Below are 24,707 nucleotides of genomic sequence, written 5' to 3' on the forward strand. Positions count from 1 at the left end.
TAATGGTGTGCAGAGTGCAACCAATGGGAGCGCAGGCCTGCTCTCCACCAGCGTGTGGCCCGGTATAACTCTGCTGAGTGCGATTTTTTTTTTTTTACTGAACTAGTTATACCAGCACAAGCCGTAGGATGGGTGCAGTTACTCTGGTATAAAGGTGTCTTCACCCAGCCTACAGGTTTAGCGATGCTGGTATTAGCACCTTTATATTGTTATCACGGCATCCATGCTACGGGGTTTGTATCACTAACTGTTCCAGTGGAGTTAAAATGGTGCAACATTTGGGTGTGGATAAGCCCTTAGCTGCATCGGCTTTGCCTAGCTCGAGGAAGAGGAAGAACTTGCTTCAGAAGCTAAATTCGGACATGGGGACCAGATGTTCTGTCAATATTACATAGCCCCTTTTCAGGACAGACCTGCCCCTTTAATATCCATTGCCCCTAAAATGAGAAGGGAGAGCTGTCTGAAGATACAGGCTGAGCTTTGCCTAGCTGCCTGGGGGAGTTGGGAACATGATTCCCATGGGAACAGGTGCTCAGATCCATCAGGCATCATTGGACAGGCTGGTACCCGTCTCCCAGCCTGTCCAATGATGGACAGGGGAATCTTGTCTACAATAGATTCTCACTGGGTTCTCAGTGGCATCAGGCCATTTTGCTGCTGCGATGTTGCTAATAACACAGCATTTCTGTGTACCCCAGAAAGTGCAGGTGGTGATCACCGTCCTGGATTACGACAAGCTGGGGAAGAATGAAGCCATCGGCAAAGTATTTGTTGGCTCCAACGCCAGTGGCACGGAGCTGCGGCATTGGTCCGACATGCTGGCTAACCCCAGGCGGCCCATCGCCCAGTGGCACTCCCTGAAGCCGGAAGAAGAGGTGGACGCATCGCTCGGGAAGAACAAATAGGAAGCTCCATAGCCCAGCATAACCTACGGACATTCTAAGCGACCCAGAGCTATCGATACCTCAGTTATGTAACCTTTGGTTTTTGCTTCCATTTTGTTTTAAGCTGCACTACCCTTTGGTGACTGTGGAAGGGTTTCCAGACAGTCCTGAGTGCTGTCACGGGAAATGGTTAAAGACAGGGATGGTTCTTTTCATTCTGCAAAGTCGCTTCCTTCCGCTGCATGTCTCATCGTTTCTACGTGCTGTTCTTTGAAGCGTAAAGCCAGCTTCTGCCGTAGGTCCCAGAGGCGCCAGGCCGTGGCAGGACATAGTCTTCCTTTCTCTTCGGTTTTACACTGGGACCTTCAAACATTGTGCTAAGGTGACAGCTGAGCCTGAAAATGTGAGTTGACCAGATACACTGTGCTTGCTTTGGGGATACGTACAGCTGGACTAGGCGGGTCGGTGGAGAAGAGCTGTGATGAACATCTGGGTGTCTTCGTACGACTGCTTTGACTCCCATCAGCCGCCCAGAGAAGCGAGAGGGCAGCCGCGTTGGGACTGGAACGTCCAAGGCTCCATCAAACATCTTAAGGTTTAGTTTCTTCTGGTGCGACAGGTGCATTGCTGGGCATATAGACCCTGGGCTATTGCCACCCTGTGGCAGCTAGGTAGGGTATTGAACCTTGCAGCTCCCCATGTGATTGCCAGAGAAGGGGAGCGGTTACACCGCGGGTGCATGTCTTTGATAACTGAACATTCACAATTCCAATCTCAGTGCAGGACAGAGCACAAGAGAGTCTTGGTTTTGAAAAACAGCATCATGGGATATTTATGCAAATGACCATTGCGAGGCAGGCTTACAGTAGCAGCTGGACTTGAGACGGGCCCACCCAATCAAGAAGAATCTAGGTTGATTTACCAAAATGGCTGCTTAAAGCCATCCGTGTAGGCTAAACGACGTCTTAAATGCAAGCAACTCTGGGAGGAGTTGCATACATGTCCCATCACGCATTGCACTACTGTACATCTTCTGAAGATGCGTGTCCAGAGCCAGATACGTCCCGGGGAGGGTTTAAGGTACAAGGTCTTCAGAACTTAAGGCGAGAGGGTGGAGCTGGGGTGTTAGTGAGGCAGGTGCAAATCCCCCCCAGTGTTTCTACCCGTATGGCTGCATGTGACCTATGCAGTGAGCTGCTCAAATGTGGCGCTGTGATGAGAGAGCTTGCTCCAGCCTGCCGCTTGAAGCTGTTCCACGTTAATTAACTGTTACTGGGGCCAAGCAAAGTCAGAAGCTGCCTCTAGCTCAGGGGTCTGGGCCAGCCCCTGAGATGTTGGACATGCTCAGGGCTGGCTCCAGGCACCAGCTGAGCAAGCAGGTGCTTGGGGCGGCACGTCGGGCTCTTAGGCGGCAATTCGGCAGAGGGTCCCTCGGTCCCTCTCGGAGGGAAGGACCTGCCGCCGAAGAAGAAAGCGGCGCGGTGGAGCTGCCGCGGATCGCGATCACGGTTTATTTGTTTTTTCCGCCGCTTGGGGCAGCAAAAACCCTGGAGCCAGACCTGGACATGCTGGGTCAGTTCCTGCCTCTGCTTGCTGAGAGGAAGAGTCGGTTAAGTGCTCTTATCCTTGTCCTTGCCTGTTGACGCTAGGCCACTTCCATTCAGTATTAGGTGGGCCCACCCAAGGGTTAGGAGCGCGCTGTAGTCCAGTGGTTAGGGTACTTGCCTGTGTTGTGGGGGAGCCTAGTGCCAGTCTCCCCTCGGCCCCCTAAGGAGGGGTTTGGACAGGGATTTCCTCTCTCCCAGGTGACTGGGTGTGTGTGTGTGTGTCTTTGTTTAAATCCCGTCTCCTTTGCAGGAGCCATTGTCTTCCTGGGAAAGGTAGGGGGTTTAAACAAGTCCTTGGGATGTGGGCCAATTAATATTTAATTAAAAGTAAAACCAGACCTCCTCCCTCTGAGTCAGGATGCAGCCTCAAACCAGGCTTGCCTATATCCCAGCTGCAGAGCATAACCAGAGGGCTACAGGGGAACTCACAGCAGAAAGGTCTTAATCTCCCCTGGTGAAGTTGTTACACTTTATAGTTATAGGTATTGGGCTCCACAGAGAAACAAGGGAGCTGTGAGGAAGTCCCTCGCTAGGCCCGTGGTTAGATGATTTACCAGGCATGGGCAGGATGGGAGTTTGCTAGGGTGCCCGCTGAGTGCTGTGGAGGCAGCGAGCATCTCAAACCAGGTGGGTCGCTTCAGAGAATAGCGTCTGTGCCCGAAACACAGTTGTCTCATAGAAATGTTGTGGCTATAAACTCTGCCAGTGGGGCACTCCACCAGTAGCTAACACAGCCAGAGCCCCACCTTTCTGGCCCTGCCAAGGGAGTAGGGCACTGGGACCAGGCTCTCCCACACCCCAGCTTGGGCCTTAACCCCCGGGCCAGAGAGAATTGCCTAGCTGGGCACTGTCAATCTCCCCCGTTGACACTGGGCCAGAGACCCAGCACAAGCAGTTGACTTTCTAGCCCGGTAGTAGTGGCCCTCAGCTGGGCTGTATGAGTGTCAGGTTTAAGTCCCTACCTCGATATGTGTGTATGAAATTGTCTAGACTGCCTGAGCCTGGGCAGCACTCTTATATGGGGGCATGTGCCTGCAGTGCTTTGCTTCCTGGCACAAACGAGACCTTGCCCCAGTCTTTTCACACCAGGCAGCACCACCCCTCCAACACAGCCCAGAGGCTGGGACGCTCCAGCAAAAGCTGCCATCAACTAACTCTGAGTCAGCCTCAAACTTGGCTCTCCCACTCTCCATGGCCCGAGCCTAACCCTGGGGGAAGCCAGGCCTTGAGGTTCTGGCGCTCACGCTCTGCCCTGTTGAAGCGGTCCCATGTCATAGTGTTAACTAGGCATTGGGCTGAGAGGAAAAAGGGCATTTGAGCCTGTCTCAGGGCCCCGAGTTGCTATAAAGTCTGGGGCAGTGGGGAGTTGTGGGCTAACAGGAAGCCTGGTAAACGCTAGCCAGGAGCACACCCAGGGTGAGAGCCAGCTGAAACACTGAGTGTCTGGCTTCGCCATGAAACCCCTTGAGATAATCTCAGTCATTGGTGCCCGTGGGATGGGTGAGTAGCTGGCCCGGGAGGTCAGAGGGGAAGGGAAGTGCTCTCTCACCCCCTTCCAGCATCATACACAGCTAAGAGAGGAAGTACGTTGGCTAAGAGAGAGACTGAATCCATTCCAAACAAGGACCAAAGGTGCCCCAAAGGCCAAGGTATCTGCTGCTTACCACAAGGCCGTCTGGCTGATGAATCCAGTCCAGTTCCTTTGCCTTTCCAGATATAGGCCATATTCCCCCTCTCTCCCAAAGAGCAGTGAATGTCTTGAGCCCCCAACCTCCTCCTTTTCATGGGCCAGGACTGGATCTGATACGGAAACAGACTCACGTCATGCCCCCACTACAGCGGTTCCTGAGGTAACAAAGAGGACCCACCATCCCGTCCCAATTCGGTCCACTCTGTACTGGAGTAGACCAAGCAAGCCAGTTTCCCATTTACCGGCTCTAAGAGGCCTTCAATGTTAGTGGCTTTGCTTTGGTTGAACCAGCGCATTGGCTAGTAGCATCTGATGTGCATCCACTCAGTAGCTTCCTTTTCTTCTGAGAGTCCAGTCCTGTTTTATTCTGGACCTTTTGCATAATAGCCCTTAAAGGACCTCGCTGCAGCCCCGTGACAGCCAGCTCTGGAGTATCCTTGCAAATCTCCCTGATTACCAACTACGTTTTCCTGGCAACGTGACTTGGCCTATGGAAGTGTCTTCCCACACCACTAGCAAACTTACCAGAGGGACTGCTCCTGCTTTGGCCTCTACCCAGGCTTTCCAGCCCCACAGCTTGTGGTTTAGAGAAGCAGACCGCAGCACCACGCAGCTGCTGAAATGAGATTTTTGTGAGTAGGAAGAGTGTGAGGAGAGCAGAAGTCATAAGCTTTGGTGGGGCCAGTGGCACAGAGTCCGGGACACCGCACAGGAGGTGGAATTCACCAGTGCCCAGAGAGTCTAGGTTGTGCAGTTGTCAGTTTCACACCCCTTACCCCCTAGTACAATTGGGGAATGTTTCACTCCCAACCCCCTCTCCACCCTATCCTTTCCCTCCGACAGTTATTGATCCTTTAGTTGTACACTCCACACACACACCCAACCCCTTACCTTTTAAGTCCTGCTGGAGCTTAAATATTTAATCAGCAGGAGAGCTCTGTGCACGCATGAGCCTGGCAGTGGGGCAGTCCTACTACCTGTAACTAGGGAAGAGTAAGTTTGGTCCCAGTTCTAAGAGCCAGGAGGCTGCTGAGGGTGCTTGGGGACCGTTGTAGGAGGGAGCCCTCCGTACAGGAGCTTTAAACACAAGCCAGCCTCATTGCTGATCGTACATCCTTGCTGCACAACGGCGAAGGCTAGGAGGTCTAAGGAGCAGAGGCAGCGATTCCCCACAGCAGAGTGTCTAAGCGCTGCACCCGGCTGCCTCAGAGCTCCTGCTACCTTTGCGGGACGGGAAAGAGCAAAGCAGCCCTCAGTGGGTTACAAGCATGATCTAAGGAGTGTTCCCTTTTCTGAGAGGGGGGGCGTCTGCCTGCGCTAGACACAGATCTACCACCTCCTCCAGTCCATAAGCAAAGCTGGTCCAAGACAGTGAAAGGTTAATGGGAGTTTTCTGAACAAACACACCAGAGCTCTGTGATTGTGACACAAGCAGACGAATAAACCCAACGGGCTCTGCTTTCACACCAGGCCTTGGCCTGTTGCCCCATCCTACTTACTTCTATTGTTGGGGTCCTTAAATCAGCCTCTAATGCCGTGGCCCACCACCGCCTGACCTAGTGTTCAGTTTATTATTACAGAGAATACTAAGGGTGTTAAAAAACAATCATATATGGGACTGGGGGGAGCAGGAAAGAATAACTGGGTGAGCAGAATGCGCATTCAACATACCCGGCTTAGGATTGGTGTAGGGCACAACTGGTGAGTGGGGCACCGGGGGGGGGGGGGCGGAGGGGGGACACTACCAACCCTCTCCCCCTCCCATTTTGCTCCTTGTTCCACTGGCCTCTATCAGGCGTCAACTCCTCTGCAATGGACAATGCACCCCACCCTCCCCCCGAATCGAGTCCTGCACTATTGAATTTGGCACATTTTTAACTTGGACTGTTTAAAAAGTGGGGGGGGGGGGGAGGAGACGGTGGGAACTGTGACTTAATTTTTTTTTTTAAAAGGGAAAAAGCTCCCCCACCCCAACATACTCAAGCCATCTGAGCCTCATCCAAACTCCCTTCTTGTATATGTAGTTACATATCTATATAGCTAGCTACAAACAGCCAACCTTGGTGACAATGCATGCCAGATAACCACTCTGTAAATAGCAGCATGCTTAGCGCAGACTCCATACACTTTGTTACACCTCAGCCATTGGGCAGGACACACCCAGGCTGCAGAGTCATTTTTAAAATGTGGCGTGAGTGGATTTATTTTACCCAAGAGGACAGAGCAAGACCTATTAAAAAAACCACCTTTATTGCCCAAGTCAGTAGGCTCAACAATAGCCATTTATTTTCAATTAAAAAAAAAAAAAACAATTAAAAATGATAAGGAACAAAGCATGCCTGATCCATTCACAAATAGTTGCGGGGTAAATAACAAGCCAGTACGGGGGATAATTTCATGTGTGTCTTGTAATCTATACGTGTAAAACTGTATCTTGTTGAATTTATGCCATGTCCAGGTAGCGGCAACATTGTGGCTTTGGCGTCCTGTCCCGTGCTGATGCATTTTACTGTCAAAGCAAACTTAGAAGCCATATTAGACCACGGCCTGCCAGGATCCTCAAGTGGGATGGGCCGACAGGTGATACTCTGTGTCCTCCTGGCCCCTCTTGGTAACGTCTCTCCCTGTGTTTTGTTAAGGATCTCCCAAACCCTCGTCCTGGGGGTGGGCTGGCTCAGGACGCTAGCCTTTGCCATGGCCTGGAGGTTAGTCCTCACCATGGCTTTCAGCTACGTCCAAGCTGGAGCCCCGTACAGGTGGGTTTGGACTGGCACAGTTTGAAGCGCTGGGATCCCTTTGTTACATGCTAGGGGCAAATGCTGGAGCTCCTTTGGCAGAGAAGCATGGCCTGAGCTCCTCGGTGCTAGCCCTCCCCAGTCTGATGCAGCCCGAGGTCCTGTCCATTGTGCCATGAGCTTCTTCAGGGGACAGAGAGAGACCCAAGAGAATCTGATGCATTACTGGCCGCCTGTGACTGAGATCGGGCCTGCTATTGCTCCTGACCCTGGCTCTCCAACCAGGGGCACTGGGGCGACTGAGCAGAGTTTGGACTCTGTCTGAGCAGGGCGACCCCCCCTCTGGATCAAGGGCAGCCCCTGGACAGCAGGGCCGGATGGGACAGTTCTTGCCATTGGTGGGGCCGAGTTGTAACATTTAAACCAGCTCTCGAGTCCCGTCCCCACCCGGGAGACAGGAGTGGGTTGCAACCACACAGCTGTTGCTGGCTGTGCTGGGGGCCTGGGACCCATCAGCCGCACTCAGAGCAGGGAACATTGTTTGCCATTGGGACAGATGATCCGGGATCCTGGTGCATTAAGAGGCTTCAATGCAGACTGGACGTTCCCCTAAGAGGGATGCTCTGTCTCGTGCTGTGCAGGAGCTCAGAGAAGAGCAGAATGGCCCCTGTACCCCTCACCCCCATGGATGTGTGTGCCCACTGCAGCCCCCCAGGACTGGGGTGCAGCAAATCCAACCTCGCCCCTCTGAAGCAGCTCATGGGAGATGTGGCCAAAGCTGCAGCAATGGGGGAAGGGAGCTGGGCAGGCGAGAGGGGGAGTGAGAGCTGCTGCCCCAGCACAGATCAACCAGAGCGCACGAGGCTGCAGCAGGCAAAGGACTGACCCGGTCCTCAGCCCCGGAGCGAGCCCAGCAGGGGACGCAGGGCTGGCCGCCCTGCCCTGCACGCTGCGGCCGGCCTGGGTCTTGGGATCAAGCAGCAGGGGAGGGAGCTGTAGGCAAGAGGAAGCCAGCTCACCCGGGGGAGGGAGTGGGGGCCATGTCAGGCCTTCACGCCCTGCATGCGCGGCTGCAAGAAGCTGGGAAATTCCTGCTGGCAACAGGGGGTACGTCCCCTTTCAGTGTCCGCCCCCCCAGCACAGGCCCATGGGTAACAGCCACCAGGCTCTGCTCTGCTGCCTTGGGGAAGGAAAGGGATCTCAGCCTTCAAATCTGGACATTCAAGCACCAGGCTGGGCCAGGGTGGGGTCCTGCCTTCCTGCCCCCTCCTTCCACTCCCCTCCTCCTGAGGGGTCTGTATACAAATCTCCCTCCCCCCCAAGTCTTGAGATCATCCCGCTCTCAACCCCTTCCTGGCCTCTCCCCCAGTGCACCCGTCTCTGCAGCACTGAATTCCGGCAGGAAACTGCTTTTAACACCCCCCCGCCCCCCCTTGTGTGGACTCTGTTGTTTCTGTGTCTATTGTCAAACTGTTATTTTGTAACAATGTCCGTCTCCTTATTAAAGAAATGAGCTGAAAGCAGCAACTGGGCGTCCCTGTTGTGTTAGCGCGGCTAGGCCCTGGGCACCCCAGGGCTGGAGCAATGAGGAACAGCCTCAGCCCTGTAGCCGGGGTCACAGAGCGGTTCTGCCCCCACCCTGAGATCGCTAGGGGCAGCTCAGGGCCCCACAGCAGTGTAAGCCAGTGGAAATGCAAATCTGATGCCTGCTGGGGCTCTTCCTTGCAACATGCGTCTCAGAGGCCCTGCTGCTCCAGCGTGGTTGTCCAAGCACTGGAGTGAGAAAGCAGGAAGGAGGTGAGAATCAAAGAGCTAAACAGGGGCTGGAGGAGAGAACAGGCTCAAACCCAGCTGCGTCTCCACCCCCCCCCCCTTCGCCCAGCTCTGGGGCGTGGCAATGAAATCCACAGCCAGTAAACACCGGAGAAAATATTAGGAGCAGGCGAGTCCTGTGTCCCATCCAGGCCCTCCCACCACTATTGAGGATTTACAGGTTTCGTTTCATGGTCGAGACAGTGGGCACAGAGATAGTAACAAATGTACAAGTAGCTCATGGAGCTTTTTACAGATTGATCTAGGTTTGGTTTGTGGAGGTTTAAAAGAAACAGTAAAAAAAAAAAAGCTAAACACATTCGGACTGGAAACAAGGCACAGACTTGGCGCCGTCAGAACAATTTACCAAAGTTCGCAGGGGCTGGATGGTTTTCTAAAGGATCTGCTCTAGTTCAAACAGGAATGAACTCAGGGAAGTCCTAGGGCCGGGGGGTCAGACTGGATACCCACCAGTGGTCCCTTCTAGCCTTGGAATCTATGAAAAAACCCTGCAGGAAGATGGGAAGCAGCTGGTACTTGCTGCATTCCAAGTGCCCCAAAAGTCAGGCTCTGCTCCTGGATGGCTGGTGCTGTGGGGCTGCAGATGGCTCCGCGTATGGGAGAAATCCCAGAATGAGGGTCCTGAGATCTTGTCTGTCTGGGCAGCCATAAGGGGGCTGGAAAAAATCAGGTTGCCTGGCCACCTCCCCCACCCAGCCCCACAGCCCCACGCCCAGTGGCAGGGTGTGTGCTGAGCCAGTTAGAGCTGCAGGAAATTATAGCTTCCAAACTGTGTAGGGTGCGGGCCTGAAGGTGATGGGCTACTCTGAGTGCGGTAACACCCAGCAGCTCCAGGCAAGATCAGGGCCCCCCTGGGCATGGTGCAGCACACACAGAGGGACACACGATCCCTAGGAGCTGGAGTCTGCTCACCTGGTTTCACTGAAGCCCCAGTAGCCAGGAGTCAAGTTGAACCAACTCTCCGAGCACTGGAGCTAGGGGGTGGTCTCCCCCTGCTGGCCACGTGTAGCAATGGCGGGCAACCACATCGCAACTCTCACCACACCTGGTAACTTGAAACAAAGAGATGCAGCAAGAACAAGGCAGCAGGCACTCAGGAGACTCTTGATGGGGAAGAAAAGAGCCTTCGCTGGAGTGTTTAATACCCCAGCTTCCAACTGAGCTGCACTTACAGCCACCAGAACATTCTCCCCTGCGAGCAGAGACGTGGATACAGGTACAGGACTTGTGTCTTGCAGTGTGCTGACTTCAGCTAACGGAGCAGCGCTCGCAGCCCCAGGGGCCCAAACAGACCCCACGTTGCATAAAGTGCAGCCTAGAGCCAGGAAGCAATAAAGGGTCAATGGGGCAAGGGAGCAGCCCAGGACATTAGCTCAGGGTGCAAGTGAATGTGCAAAACGGAGGGTCTCCCAGCCCTGATGGAGGGACTGGGGCATTCTCTGGGGCCACTACAGCTCCAGGCAGAAGCCCTAGAGCGGAGAAACAGGCAGAGGGGAGGATGGTTCTGATGTCTTCCCTGCATCACAGAGCGTCTCCTCTCACTCCACTAACTGCAGAGGGTTTCCCAGGCAGGATTTCTCTTGCCGCCCACATATCTGCTGCTTTTCTTCCATGAATTAATACAGTGCATGCTACTCTCCCTGGAAAGCACTTCCTTCCCATTAACCCTCCCTCTGCTAGGGAGAGAGACAACCCCAGAGAATTCTGAATTCACAGAGGGAAAAGCAAGAACTAGAGAAAAGGGGAACACAAGCCCCCTTTATTGCCTGCAAAGGGGTTTCTGCCACTCGGCTGCACAGCTGCTGCTGGAGAACCAAGCTCATAAGCTCACCCCATGGAGCTCTTGATCCAGACAGGCGTAGCGGCAGGAATTCCTGCCTGGGCCTGTGCGAGCTAGTGGAGCTGAGCCGATGTTTCAGTGTACGGCCCCCACAGGAAATGGAATTCATTCTAGAGATCAATGCCATGAAGCGGCACCAGGCCTGTTGTCCTGGGGAGATTGTTCACTGTAGCTTACGTAGCTCAGCTTTCAGACATGACACACACGATACCGGCTGCTAGTGGGCTTCCCGTGGCAGTTCCTCACTTTAATTACAGATGAGACACAAATAAACTACCTTAAGAGAACAGCAAGGCTGCTAAGTCACATGCTCAGAATTTTGGAAGTAGCAGAATTAAGGTTGCCCCTGGAGCTCGCTCACTACAGGTGGAATCTTTAGTTTGACAGAGAAATTCTCTGAACAAGTCTCTAATGAGCACATGAGAAAGATTATTTGGAGTCTTCGATCTTGGTCTAATTTTCATGGTGAGAGCAAAAGGCACATCCCTGACAGGAGGGCGAACCACAAGGTCAATTACAAGTTCCTGTTCCCAAGCATAGAAGTGCTAGAACTTCTCAATGAAACACTCTTTTGTTATGGAAACACATGGGCAAAACCATTTTTCCTTAGTCTCATTTTAGAAACTTGTTCTTGGAAACGGTTTTAGCTGAAACTTAAAAAAAAAAATCAGCCTGAGAAAGACACCTGCCAGAGACATGTCAGCCTGAATGGCTGAAGTTTGGCGAAGTCTCTCTCTGGGCTACTTTGAGTGAAGATGTTGGACTCAGATTTAGCTCAGGCCTCCTTAGGACAGTGTAACGTGGATCCAGATGTGACTCTGCTGTACTACCCATAGCAGGACCCCCAAGTAGCAAGTGGACCCTCCTAGCCCCAACATCTGCTGAGGGGCTGAATTTCCAGGCCCCTCCCCTGCTAGCCAAGGGAGGCTTGGCACAAACCCATGCATCGAGTAGCTTTGCTCACGTGGTCATGACCGTTGTCATCTTAGAACATTGGTGTCTAGAACAGGAAGAGTAGCTCTGCGAAGTGGGGAGATGTTAACGATATCAAACCAAACCGTCCTAGCATAAAGGAGAGATTCCAACAGCCCCAGCCTGGCAGGGGGTAAACTATCCCACACTGAGTACCAGCCCCCAAAGCCAGATTCCAGCACAGTCACGCTCCACACGGGAAAGGGGCCTCGTTACAGAAAAGCATCTGACTTGGTGGGAAGATCAGGCCCCTGCCATTGATTCTGCAGCGCAAGGCTCAGCACCCAGTTACCCTGCAGGAAGGACGAGGGGAGAGCAGGTTCTGTGGTGCAGTTACTTTTTCTGCCCCCAGCGGGATGGTTACAGGAAAGTCATTAGCCTATTTAAAGACTGTTAGTCATTTCCTCAGCTGCCAATTCCCAGGGGCTTTTAAGAACTGGATTCAAGGAATAGAACCAGGCAGTGATTGCACCTGAATGCAGCCAGAGCTGTCGGGGCTCAGAACGATGCTGCCCATTACAGACCCACTCTGGGGGCTGTTGTATATTAGGGGAGGGTTTTGCTTTGTGCATTTCCTAAATGTAAATGTTCACACTTCATGTCGGTTTTGTTTTTTGAAAACAAATCCTGAGCTTTCTGCTCCCTTCCTTGGTAGAGCATCCCGGGTGCCCAAAGCATGTTCAGATCCCGTGGGGACGGGTAACCCAGCTACAACTCTAGACTGTCAGATGCTCACAGGGCTACTGCAAAACCCAAAGACAGTTTTGCACACTTCCTTCCATACACACCTCCGTGCTGTTAAACTGCACCGTGTCTGGGGCAGGGCTTGGCTGGCGGGGTACACAGCTCAATGGAGCTCCAAGCCCCGGCAACTGCAAGAGAATAATCAGATCATGGCCAGCGTTTTTAAAGGCAGCCTGGAGTGTCTCTATTTAGACACTGTCCAGTGGCTTGAAGTTTTTGCACCAAGGCTGAGCACTTCTTGGTAAGGTCACTGGAAGCCCTGGCCTGATGGGAGACTGGCAATGCGCCGTGACAGAGCCAATGCAGGCAGCCATTCGTGACAGCTAACTTTGCATCACGCGTTGCTACGCTTTGAACAATTGTTCTATAGCTGCAAGTTGCAGGATGAGACTTACAGGCACTGAATACAGGTAGCAAACAGCAGGGGTCACTTTTCACACCAGCCAGGCTGTTCCCATTTATTAATGCTAAAAATGGAAAAATTGGCCATTGTGGGTCCAACCAAGGGGGTTGATTGGTCTATTTCTGTACATGGAATTTCCATAGTTATGCACCTGATGGTCATGAACTTCACATTACCCTAAGCACAAGGATAATTTGTCTCTGCCACCTTGGGCCTGTCTCCTCTCGAGAGTGTAGATTCTCTGGGGCAGGGACTATTTCATGTGTACAGCACCCACCACAAGGACCTCATCTCAGTTGGGTGTTACCAGAAATTTAAAAAAAGCAAACCCCTTAATAGAAAGACAGAAGCCACGTGGGGAGTTACTCTAGAGGTTCACTGCACTGAGTGGATGTTGCAGATGCATTGGTACCCGGACAGCAATGCATTTTACAGATCAATGATTGTTTTAACCCATCAGCAGCAACCTGTCCCCATAGGCATTTTCTCCCCCAAGATGTGGCTCAGCTTTTAGGGAAAACACCAGACACAGCTTGATCCAAATCATGATTCATCAGGTGTGTCGCTGCCCAAGGGCTGGCACAGGATATCTTCACTCTCCTTCCAAATGAGGCATATGAAGATGAAAGCGAGAGAGAACGCCTGAAGGAGCAGCCCGAGCCCCACCTCACTTCGATCCCGCACGCTCTGCTGAAGCTCAGCCCATGGCAACAGCATCAGTGTTTCTTGTCTTGATTAATAGGTGGGAGGAAGACAGTCCAGACAGCCGTCACTGTGTTGGGATTACCCCTTTCACCTTACTAAGGAATGAAGGGCCTTCACTTATACCTCACCCTCGCTCTTGGGCAGAGGGCAACATTTTTGCATTTAGGTACCTAAATTTAGACATCCACATTTAGGCAGCTAAGTAGAAGCAGCCTGATTTTCAGAAATGCCAAGCACCCGCAGCTGCTAATGGCTTCACAGAGTGGTGGGGAAGTCAATGGGACCTGACCGTTCAGGCCTGAGGTAGGAGCCTCAATGCAGACAGTGTCTGTTCCATGTTGTATTGAGCTGTAACGCTTGGAGGACCTTTCCCGGCCCCACAGAAGAGCTCTGTGTAGCTTGAAAGCTTGTCTCTCTCGCCAGCAGAAATGGGTCCAATAAGAGAGTACCTCACCCACCTTGTCTCACAAATCACACTTTTCACATATGGACAGTGAGCGTCTGAAAAGACATCACACTCTGATGTTGATGGGTTTTGCCAGTAACTGGGCCAATCGGAGTAAATCACTTAATAGTTTTATTTTTGCCTATGAAAACGTGCAGGTTTCTTCCCAATATGTCACCACACCACCAACTTCCCATGTTAAGCTTCTCTGATTTCAACCCGAGTATTTCACGCAGATGTCAACACCGCAATTTGAGTCTGACCACAGCATGTACATACCTCGGCTAGCTGTCGTCTAGCCACCTTGGATACCAACAGCAGCAAAGCCACTGCAGCATGGACTTCAGACGGGCTAGCTACGCAGGTATGATGTACCCTGGATCCTGGACAAGGTTGGACCGCCTGTGCTGAAGTCTATGCTGCTGCGGCTTTACTGTTATTGGAGCTAGCTAGATCAAAACTAGCTCTGGTGTGTCTGCAGTGCAGACATATCCAGAGTCCTCCAGGCCAGGGTGAGATCCCAGGCCCAGCAGTACCTCTGCACGTGGACAGCATTGCCAACTCTTGCAGTTTTATCAGAAGTCTCATGATATTTGTTGTTTTAAAGCCCAAGCTCCTGGCGTCTTGTGATCACACAAGCAGCTTAGCTTTTGTTTCTAGCCTTCATGGACAGAAAGGCTTGAAAATAGGATGCCCTAAAGGTTCTGAAAACAGAAGGTAAATGGACACTGAAAAATTATTTTTATCTCAAATATCTGAGGCCTGGCTCATGACTTTTGAGCATGTGGGGTTGGCAGTACTGCAGGGTTCACTCCAATACCTCAATATCAGAAGAGGTAGCTAACCTATGGTATGAAAACCCCCAGCAAAAGTAGCCTGTAACCAGCATGCTGGCTCCCTAAGCCAAATATATGCAGCCTTGTGACGAATTCTTAAACCTCATAAGTGGCAGGAACATTTCCAGTGGAAAGAGGAACCGGGAGAAACCAAGTGGAAGGGAAGGAAAAGGGAGAGATACAAGAGAAGGAGACGGAAGCAAAACAAAATGGGATGCAGACACTCCAGGGAGGGAGAAAAGAACTAGCAGGGAAGGAAGAGGGAATGGAAACCGGGAATCACTTAGCATGAATGTGAGTTGAATGCTACTGGCCCCCACTTGCAAACCCGGGTGCCTAAATCCATATTTAGGGCACAAAAAGAGCAGCCTGATTTGCTGAGGTGCCAAGCACCCACAAACCCCACTGCAGAGCCTGGGAACTGCAGGCACTCAGCACTTCTGATAACCAGGCTGCTTTTATTAAGGTCCCTCCCCATGGATTTTTAGGAACCTAACTTTAGGTCCCTGGGTTTGAAAGTGTTTGTCATGCTGATATGTTGTCATGGTCTAATCTAGACCTAGGGGGCTGGGTGGGGAGGAAGGCAGGGTCCTACCCCTGGAAGTGTGGAGGTGTATTTAAAAGGGACAGGCCCATAAAGCTTGGCTAGTGGCCCATCTCCTTGTGCTAATGAACATCCTAGGGCAGGGTGCAAACTGCCATGAGCTAATGCAAAGATGGGACACCTCTGGGAAATGCTGAACGTTCCTCTTAAGCTTCACTGCTCCACCTGATTCCACAGTCAATAACTGATGGCTACAATTTCACTCCCCTGTATGTGTTCCGAAGTCTGTCCTCTCCACTGAACAACAGCTGTACTGTCATTCAGGCCTGGCCCCGGTCCCACTTTTACCCCAGAATGAAGGGATGGGTTTCCACCTTTTCCAGGTCTACTCCCCTGCCCCCCAAAAAACTCGAGCATTTCTCACGCTTCTTACTGCCTTCTATGCAGGGTCTGAGCAGCTGCTTTGCAGAGGTCGTCCTTGAAGCTGCTTATGGTGCATAGCTCAATTGCATATCTTATTGTTAAAGGTGAACTAGTGCTCTTAGAAACATCCTCCATCCATAAAGTGGTAGCAAAGGGCCTTTGCTTGGAAGAAGTTGGGTTTTGTTTAACGACAGAAAAATCAGAATGACGGAGATCTCACTCCCCTCTTTTTGCTGGGGAACTGAACCCGACTGTTCGTTATTAGAATGTTACTGAACTAGAATAACTGTGCTCCCAATAGAATCATAGAATACCAGGGTTGGAAGGGACCTCAGGAGGTCATCTAGTCCCATCCCCTGCTCAAAGCAGGACCAATCCCCAGACAGATTTTTGCCCCAGATCCCTAAATGGCCCCCTCAAGGATTGAACTCTCAACCCTGGGTTTAGCAGGCCAACGCTCAAATCACTGAGCTATCTCAATACACAGACAAACTGGTCAGTTACCCCAGATCAAATTAAACAACAAACATGAATCAGTCTTTCCCAGGGAGGTCACAATGGGCTGAAGCCAGAACTGGAGCTTGTCCTGCTCTCAAGTGAGTCAGAACCAGGTATTTCTATTGCAAAAAAAGAAAACCAGAAGGAAATTTCTGGTAAGCCTTTGAGACCCACGGGAGTGATAAAGGGGACAGAACATTTTCTGTGCTTTTAACTTCATCTTTAATGTAAGAGGCTCAGCAGAAGGGAAAGACCCATCCCAAGTCTAACCTACCCAGTGTCTGGTTAACTGGGGGCGGAGGGAGAATCATCAGGTCTGTTTTGCACCATTCTACACCCTGCTAGACAGACAGAGGCAAAAGTTAAAACACTGTTTTATTTTATCCATTTATAAATACTGTTGTGTTTACAAGCATCATATAGCTGTGAATATTATTCCCAAACTTTCAAACACATAATACTATATAACAACAACCAGTAAAACAAATCATTCGTCTCAGGGTTTGAAAGGCCACTCAAAGTTGCATAAAAATACATTCTTCCCCACCATTTCATAAGCTTTCTCCAAGTAGTGTATTTACAACGAGCTGTAAAACTCTCCTTACGAAAGGTAAGTACAGCACACGTACTGCTTGGAAAGGTGACGCACCGACCCCACAGTTAATTCATCTCTTCCAAGGGTTAGCATTCGAGGGGTGAGCGTGGCAAACGCCTGGCTTCCTCGACAGGATATGCTCAGGAAAACGAAGCTCACCATGTGTTTTGCCCTGCTGCAGCCAGAGCATTGCCCAGGGAACTATTTAAAGAACCACATCAATCAAGTAACCCATTCTCACCCCAGGCAGAATTAGGGGATTGGCCTTTAGGGGAAAAAGACTGAAGGAGGAAGAAGAATCAACCCTAAAGCTGGTCTGAATTTCAGGTGCAGCCTTCTGTGAACTGCTCATGGGATGCTCCTAGGGGCTGGAGACTCCACAGTACCTCAAAGCTGGGTTTAACTACAAACACTGCAGTGAACTAAGCAGTCATTCAGGAAATTGGCATTGTGGATTTCTTCCAACCCTATTTCACCCCCCCCCCCCTTTTTTTTTAAAGGCCATTTTACTTTCTAAGCTGGAACCCACTCCAGCTCCCACATCAATCAGTCTTTTCAGAGGGCAGTGAAAGCAGAGAGTCGAGGAGAAATACCGGTTCTAAACAGTTTCAGGAGCTGCTCTGTGCTTCTGGATGGTAACAGTGCAATGGGAAAGGGAATAACCAAGATGGAAGTATGGAAAAAGGGAACCTACTGCAAAACAAAGGATCGTGAATCCAGCCAGAGTCGATTTGGAAGTGTCAGACAAGAACTCCAGCTTCAGAGATTCCTCTCACCAATGACAGCTGCAAAGCTTGGACAGTCTTCATTCTCTTCGCCTTCCTGCAGTCTAGTAAGGCTGATCAGCCTGTTAACAGCAACAGCAGGCTGACATAGGCCTTCCACGGCTTGCGTTCACGGGGAGCGATCAGTCACTACCAGATCCTTTTACCCCGGAACAACTGCAGGTGAAGCTCAGACTGGGGGCAAGACAACTCTTCCTCCCTCTGAAATGAGCTCTGGACAAGTCTATGCAAGAGAACTCCCCGGTGCATCAAAAGACCTGACCACTAGCTAGCAAAAGGGAGCATTTCTTCAGGATGTTATTGCCAAGGACACAAAACTAAGCAACCCTATACACCGATGCTGGCGGCTCTGAATTAGGGAAGGCCTGTATGGTTAGAACACATACCTTTTCCACACAGCCATATTTTGTGGACCACCTCTGAATTCTGCTCAGCATCACAAAGATCCCAGACCTAGATTCGTTTTCAACACCCAAATGTGGTAAGGATAGCTCCCGTGCTGGCTCAGTGCAAATCGGCACATTATTTATCCCAGTGAGGTCACTCGGAATTTTTCGGGCGGTTCCCTCACTCAGAGCCAGGAAGGAGAGAACATTTAAGCACTATGAGCATATTGGCAGTGCAATAGCCTAGAAAAAGCAATAGGAGCTATGGCCTTTGGCATTTGGTGGAGGAGGACAGGAAAGGAGAGAGTAGTGGAAACTTTAAAGCATATGTACAACATGACCAGCATTTCAAAGTGCAGCCTGAGACTCCGTTACCCTTGGAAGTTAGAGGCTCTACCTAGCTGATGGATGAATGAGACAAATCCAGGAAAACCTAGCCTTCATCTCTGAGGGCTTATCGGTTGCTGGAGACTCGCCCTAGGTATTGCAGTCAGCAAGGAGAATGTCCTCTATTAGCAATGGCAAGATTTATTCAACCTATCCCGGGCAAACATGGTGAAGTTCTTACCAGCTCGCTCAGCCCCAAGCATGATGGGCAGAATCAGGGTTGGAATATCCTTTCCCCTGCAGGGGGCTGAAGTGTGTTATGGATTGACAAGCTTTGTACAGAATGGCTTTGAAAACAACCTAACTTGCTTCCCACCAACTAGACTCGAGCACAATAGTTCACTAGCCCAGATTAGCAGACTTCATTCTGAGACATTTCCACAATGCACATAATCCGGATGCCTTTAAATCAGGTCCTTCCAGAGTTGGGACTGAACTGACCTTTCACCAATGGACACATCATAATTCAAAGAGAGTAGTACAATACCTGCGTCACATGCACTTTGTCAACCGATTGATTATTGGTCATACTCCAGTGTCTTATGACTGATAGCTGTAAGGGAAAAAGACCTGTAATGGCCGGTGAAAGCCCAAACCAATTATCTGCCGCACTTTATGATGAAATGGAAGTGCTGTAAAATTACCTGGAGACTGTGCCAGCCAATCCAATTTCTGTATGGCCGACTTATTCACGGATCAAAACTAAAAAGACACAAAAACCCTTAACCAGTCTGAAACCAGCTTATTCGTAAGAGTGCAGTACACTTATAAAAACCTGCACCACTGCAGATAAGTTGCTCTCGGATTGGCTGAGGCACATTTGGCCTGCTCTCTAGACTAATCAATTCACTTCTTCAACACACAGCAGATCAATATTGGTACAGCGAGCTGCTGTCACTACTGTCCCACATCAATATCCATTAGATAAAATCTCCAGTCACATGGTATAATAGAACTGAAGCCACACTGACAATACACCTATCCTATACAGGCTCCGCTTTGCCTCTGTTCTCTTTTTAAAAAAACGCATTGTCCTTTAATAGCTCAGAGGTCACTCCCGTGCAATGACCTCCAAATCATTCACGTTTACTCAAAAATATGAACGCCCACCTTAATCTCCAGCCAATACAGCCCATCACTCCAGATCTGTCCCACATTAGCAGCTTTCAAGACTAGCTACATTCTCTATGTAAGTGGAGAGTGCTTTTTTGCAAACTCCAACACCCCAGATACCCCTCTTAGCAAGCCTTCGATTTCACCTAAAACTCACCTTTGACAAACAGACCCACTCCCACTTCAATAAACCCTGGTTTCCCAATTTGTGAGCAATGAAACTGAAACCCGCTCAAGAACATTTCTTCCTCATTTCAGGTTATGTCTGTGGCCCTTTGTTACCTACATGGCCCAGCTAGTCAAAGGCAGAGTTGCACAGAGCTCGCAGCATAAGGATTTATAAGAGATATGCAAGCACTTCAAAAGGTGTGAGGCTATTTCTGAAGTTCAGCTTTGATGCAAGTCTTTTGTGGGTGGGAAAGTAGCTGTAAGAGGCAGAGGACTCCTCTCTCAATTTAAACAGAATTCTCACACACACCCTGCACTTTCCACCTTTCCCAAGTATGTTTAGAACACACAGATCTAAACTTCCACGTTTTCCTCCTCACCAAATTTCTATTTGACAGAGAAAATTCTAGGAGTCACTGCAATGCTAGGTCATCCTTGCATACAACCTGGCTAAAATCTAATCCTTGCATGCTGAAAAATGGAGCAATTTTTATGCAGAAGAAATACTTCTCTAGATTTCACTGCCAGTTAAAAAGACAGGTGTGAATTCTGCTTGTTATGGGGAAATAATTTACCAGGAAAGCCTGCTAGATAAATTAAGAAGCACATTAAAACTGTCCTTGAAAGCTACTGCAGCTGCAAGTTATGCTAAGTTTCTTGGATAAAAATTGGTTCACCCCCAAGCAATTGCTTGGAAAAAGCTCTAGTGCGTTCTAGGGGAGAACGCTGGCAAATGCTATGGATTAAAATAGGGAACATTTTAAAAAAACTGCACCCTGCCTTGAGCGTAGAAAGCCGTGTGTCTTGCTTTGTATCTCCTCAGTGGGATAGTTAAGTCAGCAAAGGTCAACTGAGCCCAAGAAACATTCTGACCGAGTCAGTGTACAACAGTATTGTATCATCATGAAATGCTTGTAGCTCTGGCTAGTCAAGGACATTAAATTTTTATTCTGAGTTCTAGCCTAGACAGATATTAGGATGATAAACCTAGTGCTAAACAGACACCTAATTTAAAGTGTCTTGGCTTCACATGGTACAACATGAGATTCATGCCTCTTGCATCCCATATTACCTATTGCAGATTCTTCGTTAGGATCAAGTGCAGTAAAGAAGAAGGATTCCCTGAATTTTGTCTTTTTAATGGTCCAGGTAGGTAGTGGCAAACTCATAGTGCAGAATGGAATACTGCAGACTGGAGTATTGAAAAAACAGACAGCGGTTCTTGTCCAATGGAAAACATGTTGATGAGAGACTCGCAATAGCATACCAGTCAGCTGAAAGGCATTGCTCTCCGTAGCCCACTGACAGGTGTAGAACCTCTACCTCCATATACATAGGAAGTGAGCAAGTTCCTGTCACATCTAGACTTAACAGTCCAAATCTGAAGCAAGCAGTGGGCCATAAAATGAAAATTCCAGGGGGATGGGGAAAACCCCAGAGAACAAGTGCTTACTAGAGGAGAGCAGTGCTTGGATAAGGTGTGAGGAATTAAACTAGATAAGCATTTGCCCATTTTAATTCCGGATGCTATGAAGTTCTAGAAGGAATAAAATGGATCCCTGGCTCAGAGACAGTGCTATGCAGAAGGCCCAGGTGCCATGATTGGCTTTGATCTCTTCACCTCCGGACTAGATGTGTTGCAGTTGCATCAACTCAATGCATTCGGAGGAAAAGTGATGTCTCGCGTTACACACAAGTGATGCCACTGAGGCTGCTCTTGTCATCCTGCTCAGCTGAGAGGATGGTGGATGCACCACAGTAGCTGGAGAGTAGGTGCAAAACCAAGTTTTGGATACAAAAAATAGAAGGGAGAGAAGAAACTTTGCCTCAGGCCAACACCTACTGATGCAATAACCGAGATGCTAAAGACAGAGTTAGACTTTACCCTGTTGAGCAATGATGAGAATAATATCCATGTTCAAGTTACTCATCTGTCCCTGTCAACATAGTGGCTAGACTCACATCTTCTGCGCCAGCACTGGAATCTCTGAACAAGGAGGGTCCTTTCCCGAACCCACCACAAGTAGTCCTCTAACGGTAGGCTCAGCAGATGTGTTAACAAGTTAATGCCCGGCTTCCACTGGAAGCTAGAAAGAGACGTGTGTAACATCTGGAGGAGTCACCTTCTTAATGCCCTTGGAAGTGAACACTTCCAAATTGTTCCAAGTACACAGGACATGAAAGAGCCCTTTGAGGTTTTCATCCAGGTCAAATCCTGTTGCTAGCTTCCAGCAATCAAAACAGTTTACCCCACAGATCTGGTTACCAGTACACACCCCAAAACTGGCTCATTCTGGCCACTATTAAATGAAAACAGTTACACCCTCTAATGACATGGAGCTGGCAACTGATCATTGCTTAAGGTTTCTCAACCTTGCTGTATTAGCTGTGTCAGGATTTGCCATCGAAGGCCGGGCTATCCTTTTTGTAGCCAAATACAGCCTCTCCACCCTCTCCCCTTTAAAGCCAACTCAAAATACACCTGTATTTTCATTCGTTTTTGCTCTTGTTGGAAATTAAAACAAGTACACCAGACATCTGCTCCGAGTACTTTGCAGGGTGCTATCCTGTAAGTAACACTAACAGACAAATGCTCATCCTGTTGCTACTGGAAGAAGATGGGGGTTGGTTACTTGTGCATGCGTACCTCCCTGCATGGATATTCACACCCAGATTTGTTACATGTGCATGTGAGGGCAGCGGGTGACCTCTGCTGCTTCAGTTTCTCCTTCATCAGAGACCCCGGCCAATATCAGCAATGAATCTTATCCCAAGAGGAAAGAGCCCAGATGCAATTAGCAGATGCTATTACCTGGATAGTAACCGAGACAGCAACTGTGGAAGGAGTACAGAGTGACCCACGATTGCCTGGGCTGCAGAAATGAAGCATGGGCAAAGGGCGGGGGTGTGTGTGTGTGTGTGTCTGTCTGAAACTGGGATTCAGAAATGAAGATAGCAAACAGATTTAAAATCGTAAGAATAGAGTCAGCTACTGGGACGACAGGAGAACAGAGCCTCTGTGCAAAGCAGCTGTCGTCACAGTCTGTCACAGAAACGAGCCCCCATGGCTTTCACAGCATCACATTGTAACCGGACCCCCAACGCCAAGTGGGCAGCTGACGTACACCCTCAGTGTGACAACTCCCGCTCATGTCCCCCCGCCCCCAGCTACAAAGGTTCTGGACCCGTCGGATCACTTCTACAGAGTCATTTCTGTATCGCTTATTACAGTAGAAGCTTCTCTGCTCCAGACTGGAGTCCAATGTGGACAAGGCTGGGTTTGTGGCAGGAAGTTTTGGCAGCTCAATCCCAGCTCTCATGTCTCTTTTCCCCTTGAATAAAATGTCCAAGATACCACGACATGCTTAAATTAAAATAATAAAATGGCAGGGGGTGCATTCAGAGGGGTGCTAAGGGAATGTACAATGAGGGGACGGGACGGGGGAGTGCGAGGCGCATTGTTCCCACGGCTGAAAGGCTTGCTGTACTTTCGATTGGAGGGCAAGAGGCGGTTGGGGGCTGGGTGGCAGGGTTGGCAGCTTGTGCACAGAAGCCCCCTCCTTCCTTCCTTCCCTCCGACGTCCTACTTGGAGAGTTTGCTGATGACACGGATGAGTGCTCCATTTTCATCTTTCAGCCTCTGATTGTCAGACTTCAGCTCTGTCAAAACCTGCACAAAGACAAAGGCAGGGGAAGGGTTACACAGCTCATTGTTACGGTCACAAAAGCCTCACCAGGCTAATGGGAGCCAGCGGCCGGTGGAAAGGAACATACACACTGAATTACAGCAGTCCAGGAGACTCAAAGCTGGAGTGACAGGGGATGAGCGCGGCGTGCTTTCAGTACCGAACACTTCCCATCTGCTGCTTGCTGGGGGCAGTCAGCACATTTATGAGATTTTCCAAAACCCTCTGCAATTCTGATCAGCCCTTTCGAGAAATGGGAACAGGTGCGGCCACGGAGGCAGCTCTCTGGACGAGCCAAAGGACCCAGAGTGGGAGGTTCGGAGACAGCATTCTTTCTTAAAGTTACGCCAGCACTACATGAAATGAGTTAAGCAGCAGGACAAAGGCAGGGCTAGGATGAGGGAATCATTTTAGAGCTTGATCATTAGATCGTGAATTGATTGCCAATGGCTAGTTATGATTGACAGACAGACTGAGGGTGACCTGAAGTATTTTTAGAAAGTTACGTGCATGCCCTGTTTTTGCCTCTTTATGGTAGACAAAGGAGACCGGAAAGGTTTATTTTAATAGCGTCCACACTATGCTATCCCATTGCCTCCCCCTACTCTTCTCGATCTGGTGGAGTACAGGAGTTGACGGGAGAGCAATCTGCGGTTGATTTATCAGGTCTTCACTAAACCCGCTAAACTGTCCGCCGATGCGTCGATCCCTGGGTAAGTGTAGACAAGCCCTTAGTAAAAAATCAAATGCAAGTCTGGTCATCCCTGACTTTTCTGGAGGATCTGAGGGCTGTGTATTGCAAGTTTTCATACTGCACCTGAAGGAGGAGGAAGACATTGACAGAGCAAATCCGTCCTGTGGAAGCAGAAATTCCTGTATAGTGTTCATTAGTAATTTCAGTTAATAAGTCTTAAAATCAAAACAGTAGTGGACTATTCCCTTCCCCTCTTGGGATGTCATTGCACCAGACCTTCGGGGTAAACAGTATGTTTTCAAAGCCTTTCGGGTACGGCCACACAAAGCTGAAAGGGTCACAAACCCATTTTTTCCCCTGCAGGTCAACTTTAAATGGCCAAGTCAGAAATTCCAGGTAGAGGACAGGGCAGTTTACATCCAACAAGATTAGTCTTGTCTACACTAAACTGTGCTATGAAAAAATTCTCATGGATCACACTGGTATAGATTAAGCGCTGGACTCATGGCTGCCACAATCGATTGAAAACTGGATAGGTTGAGGACAATGATAGGCAACACTGATAAGTTATCCATGTCAATTAATATCAATGTCGAGATGGATTTTAAAAACCTGGGAAAGTCCCCCAAACAAAATCACAAATCTTTAAGAATCTTTTTATTTTGCTCAAGTGGGACAATCCAGCACACCCATAAGGAGCCAGGCACGGAGGTAAACCTAACTAAACAAAGTGT

General features: G+C 49.7%; 2 protein-coding genes across 8 annotated transcripts in view; one reads left to right on the plus strand and one right to left on the minus strand.

Moving 5' to 3' along the window:
- The window catches only part of SYT2 (synaptotagmin 2), a 197,784-nt gene extending 189,351 nt beyond the window's left edge, over positions 1–8,433 (plus strand). The window contains exon 10 of the mRNA XM_054024662.1: positions 699–8,433. Within this exon, the coding sequence (XP_053880637.1) occupies positions 699–905 (207 nt within the window). The 3' untranslated portion in view covers positions 906–8,433. The remainder of the gene's footprint in view (positions 1–698) is intronic.
- An 8,083-nt stretch (positions 8,434–16,516) lies between these two features.
- Positions 16,517–24,707, minus strand: part of PPP1R12B (protein phosphatase 1 regulatory subunit 12B) — a 158,097-nt gene continuing 149,906 nt past the window's right edge. For 5 of the 7 annotated variants that reach the window (XM_054025622.1, XM_054025620.1, XM_054025619.1 and 2 more), the window contains one exon: positions 16,517–23,263. In XM_054025622.1, the coding sequence (XP_053881597.1) occupies positions 23,177–23,263 (87 nt within the window). In that variant the 3' untranslated portion in view covers positions 16,517–23,176. The remainder of the gene's footprint in view (positions 23,264–24,707) is intronic. The other 2 variants (XM_054025621.1, XM_054025618.1) reach the window with 1 other exon arrangement.

The sequence above is a fragment of the Malaclemys terrapin genome, chromosome 4 (assembly GCF_027887155.1).
Source record: "Malaclemys terrapin pileata isolate rMalTer1 chromosome 4, rMalTer1.hap1, whole genome shotgun sequence".
Classification (NCBI taxonomy): domain Eukaryota; kingdom Metazoa; phylum Chordata; order Testudines; family Emydidae; genus Malaclemys; species Malaclemys terrapin.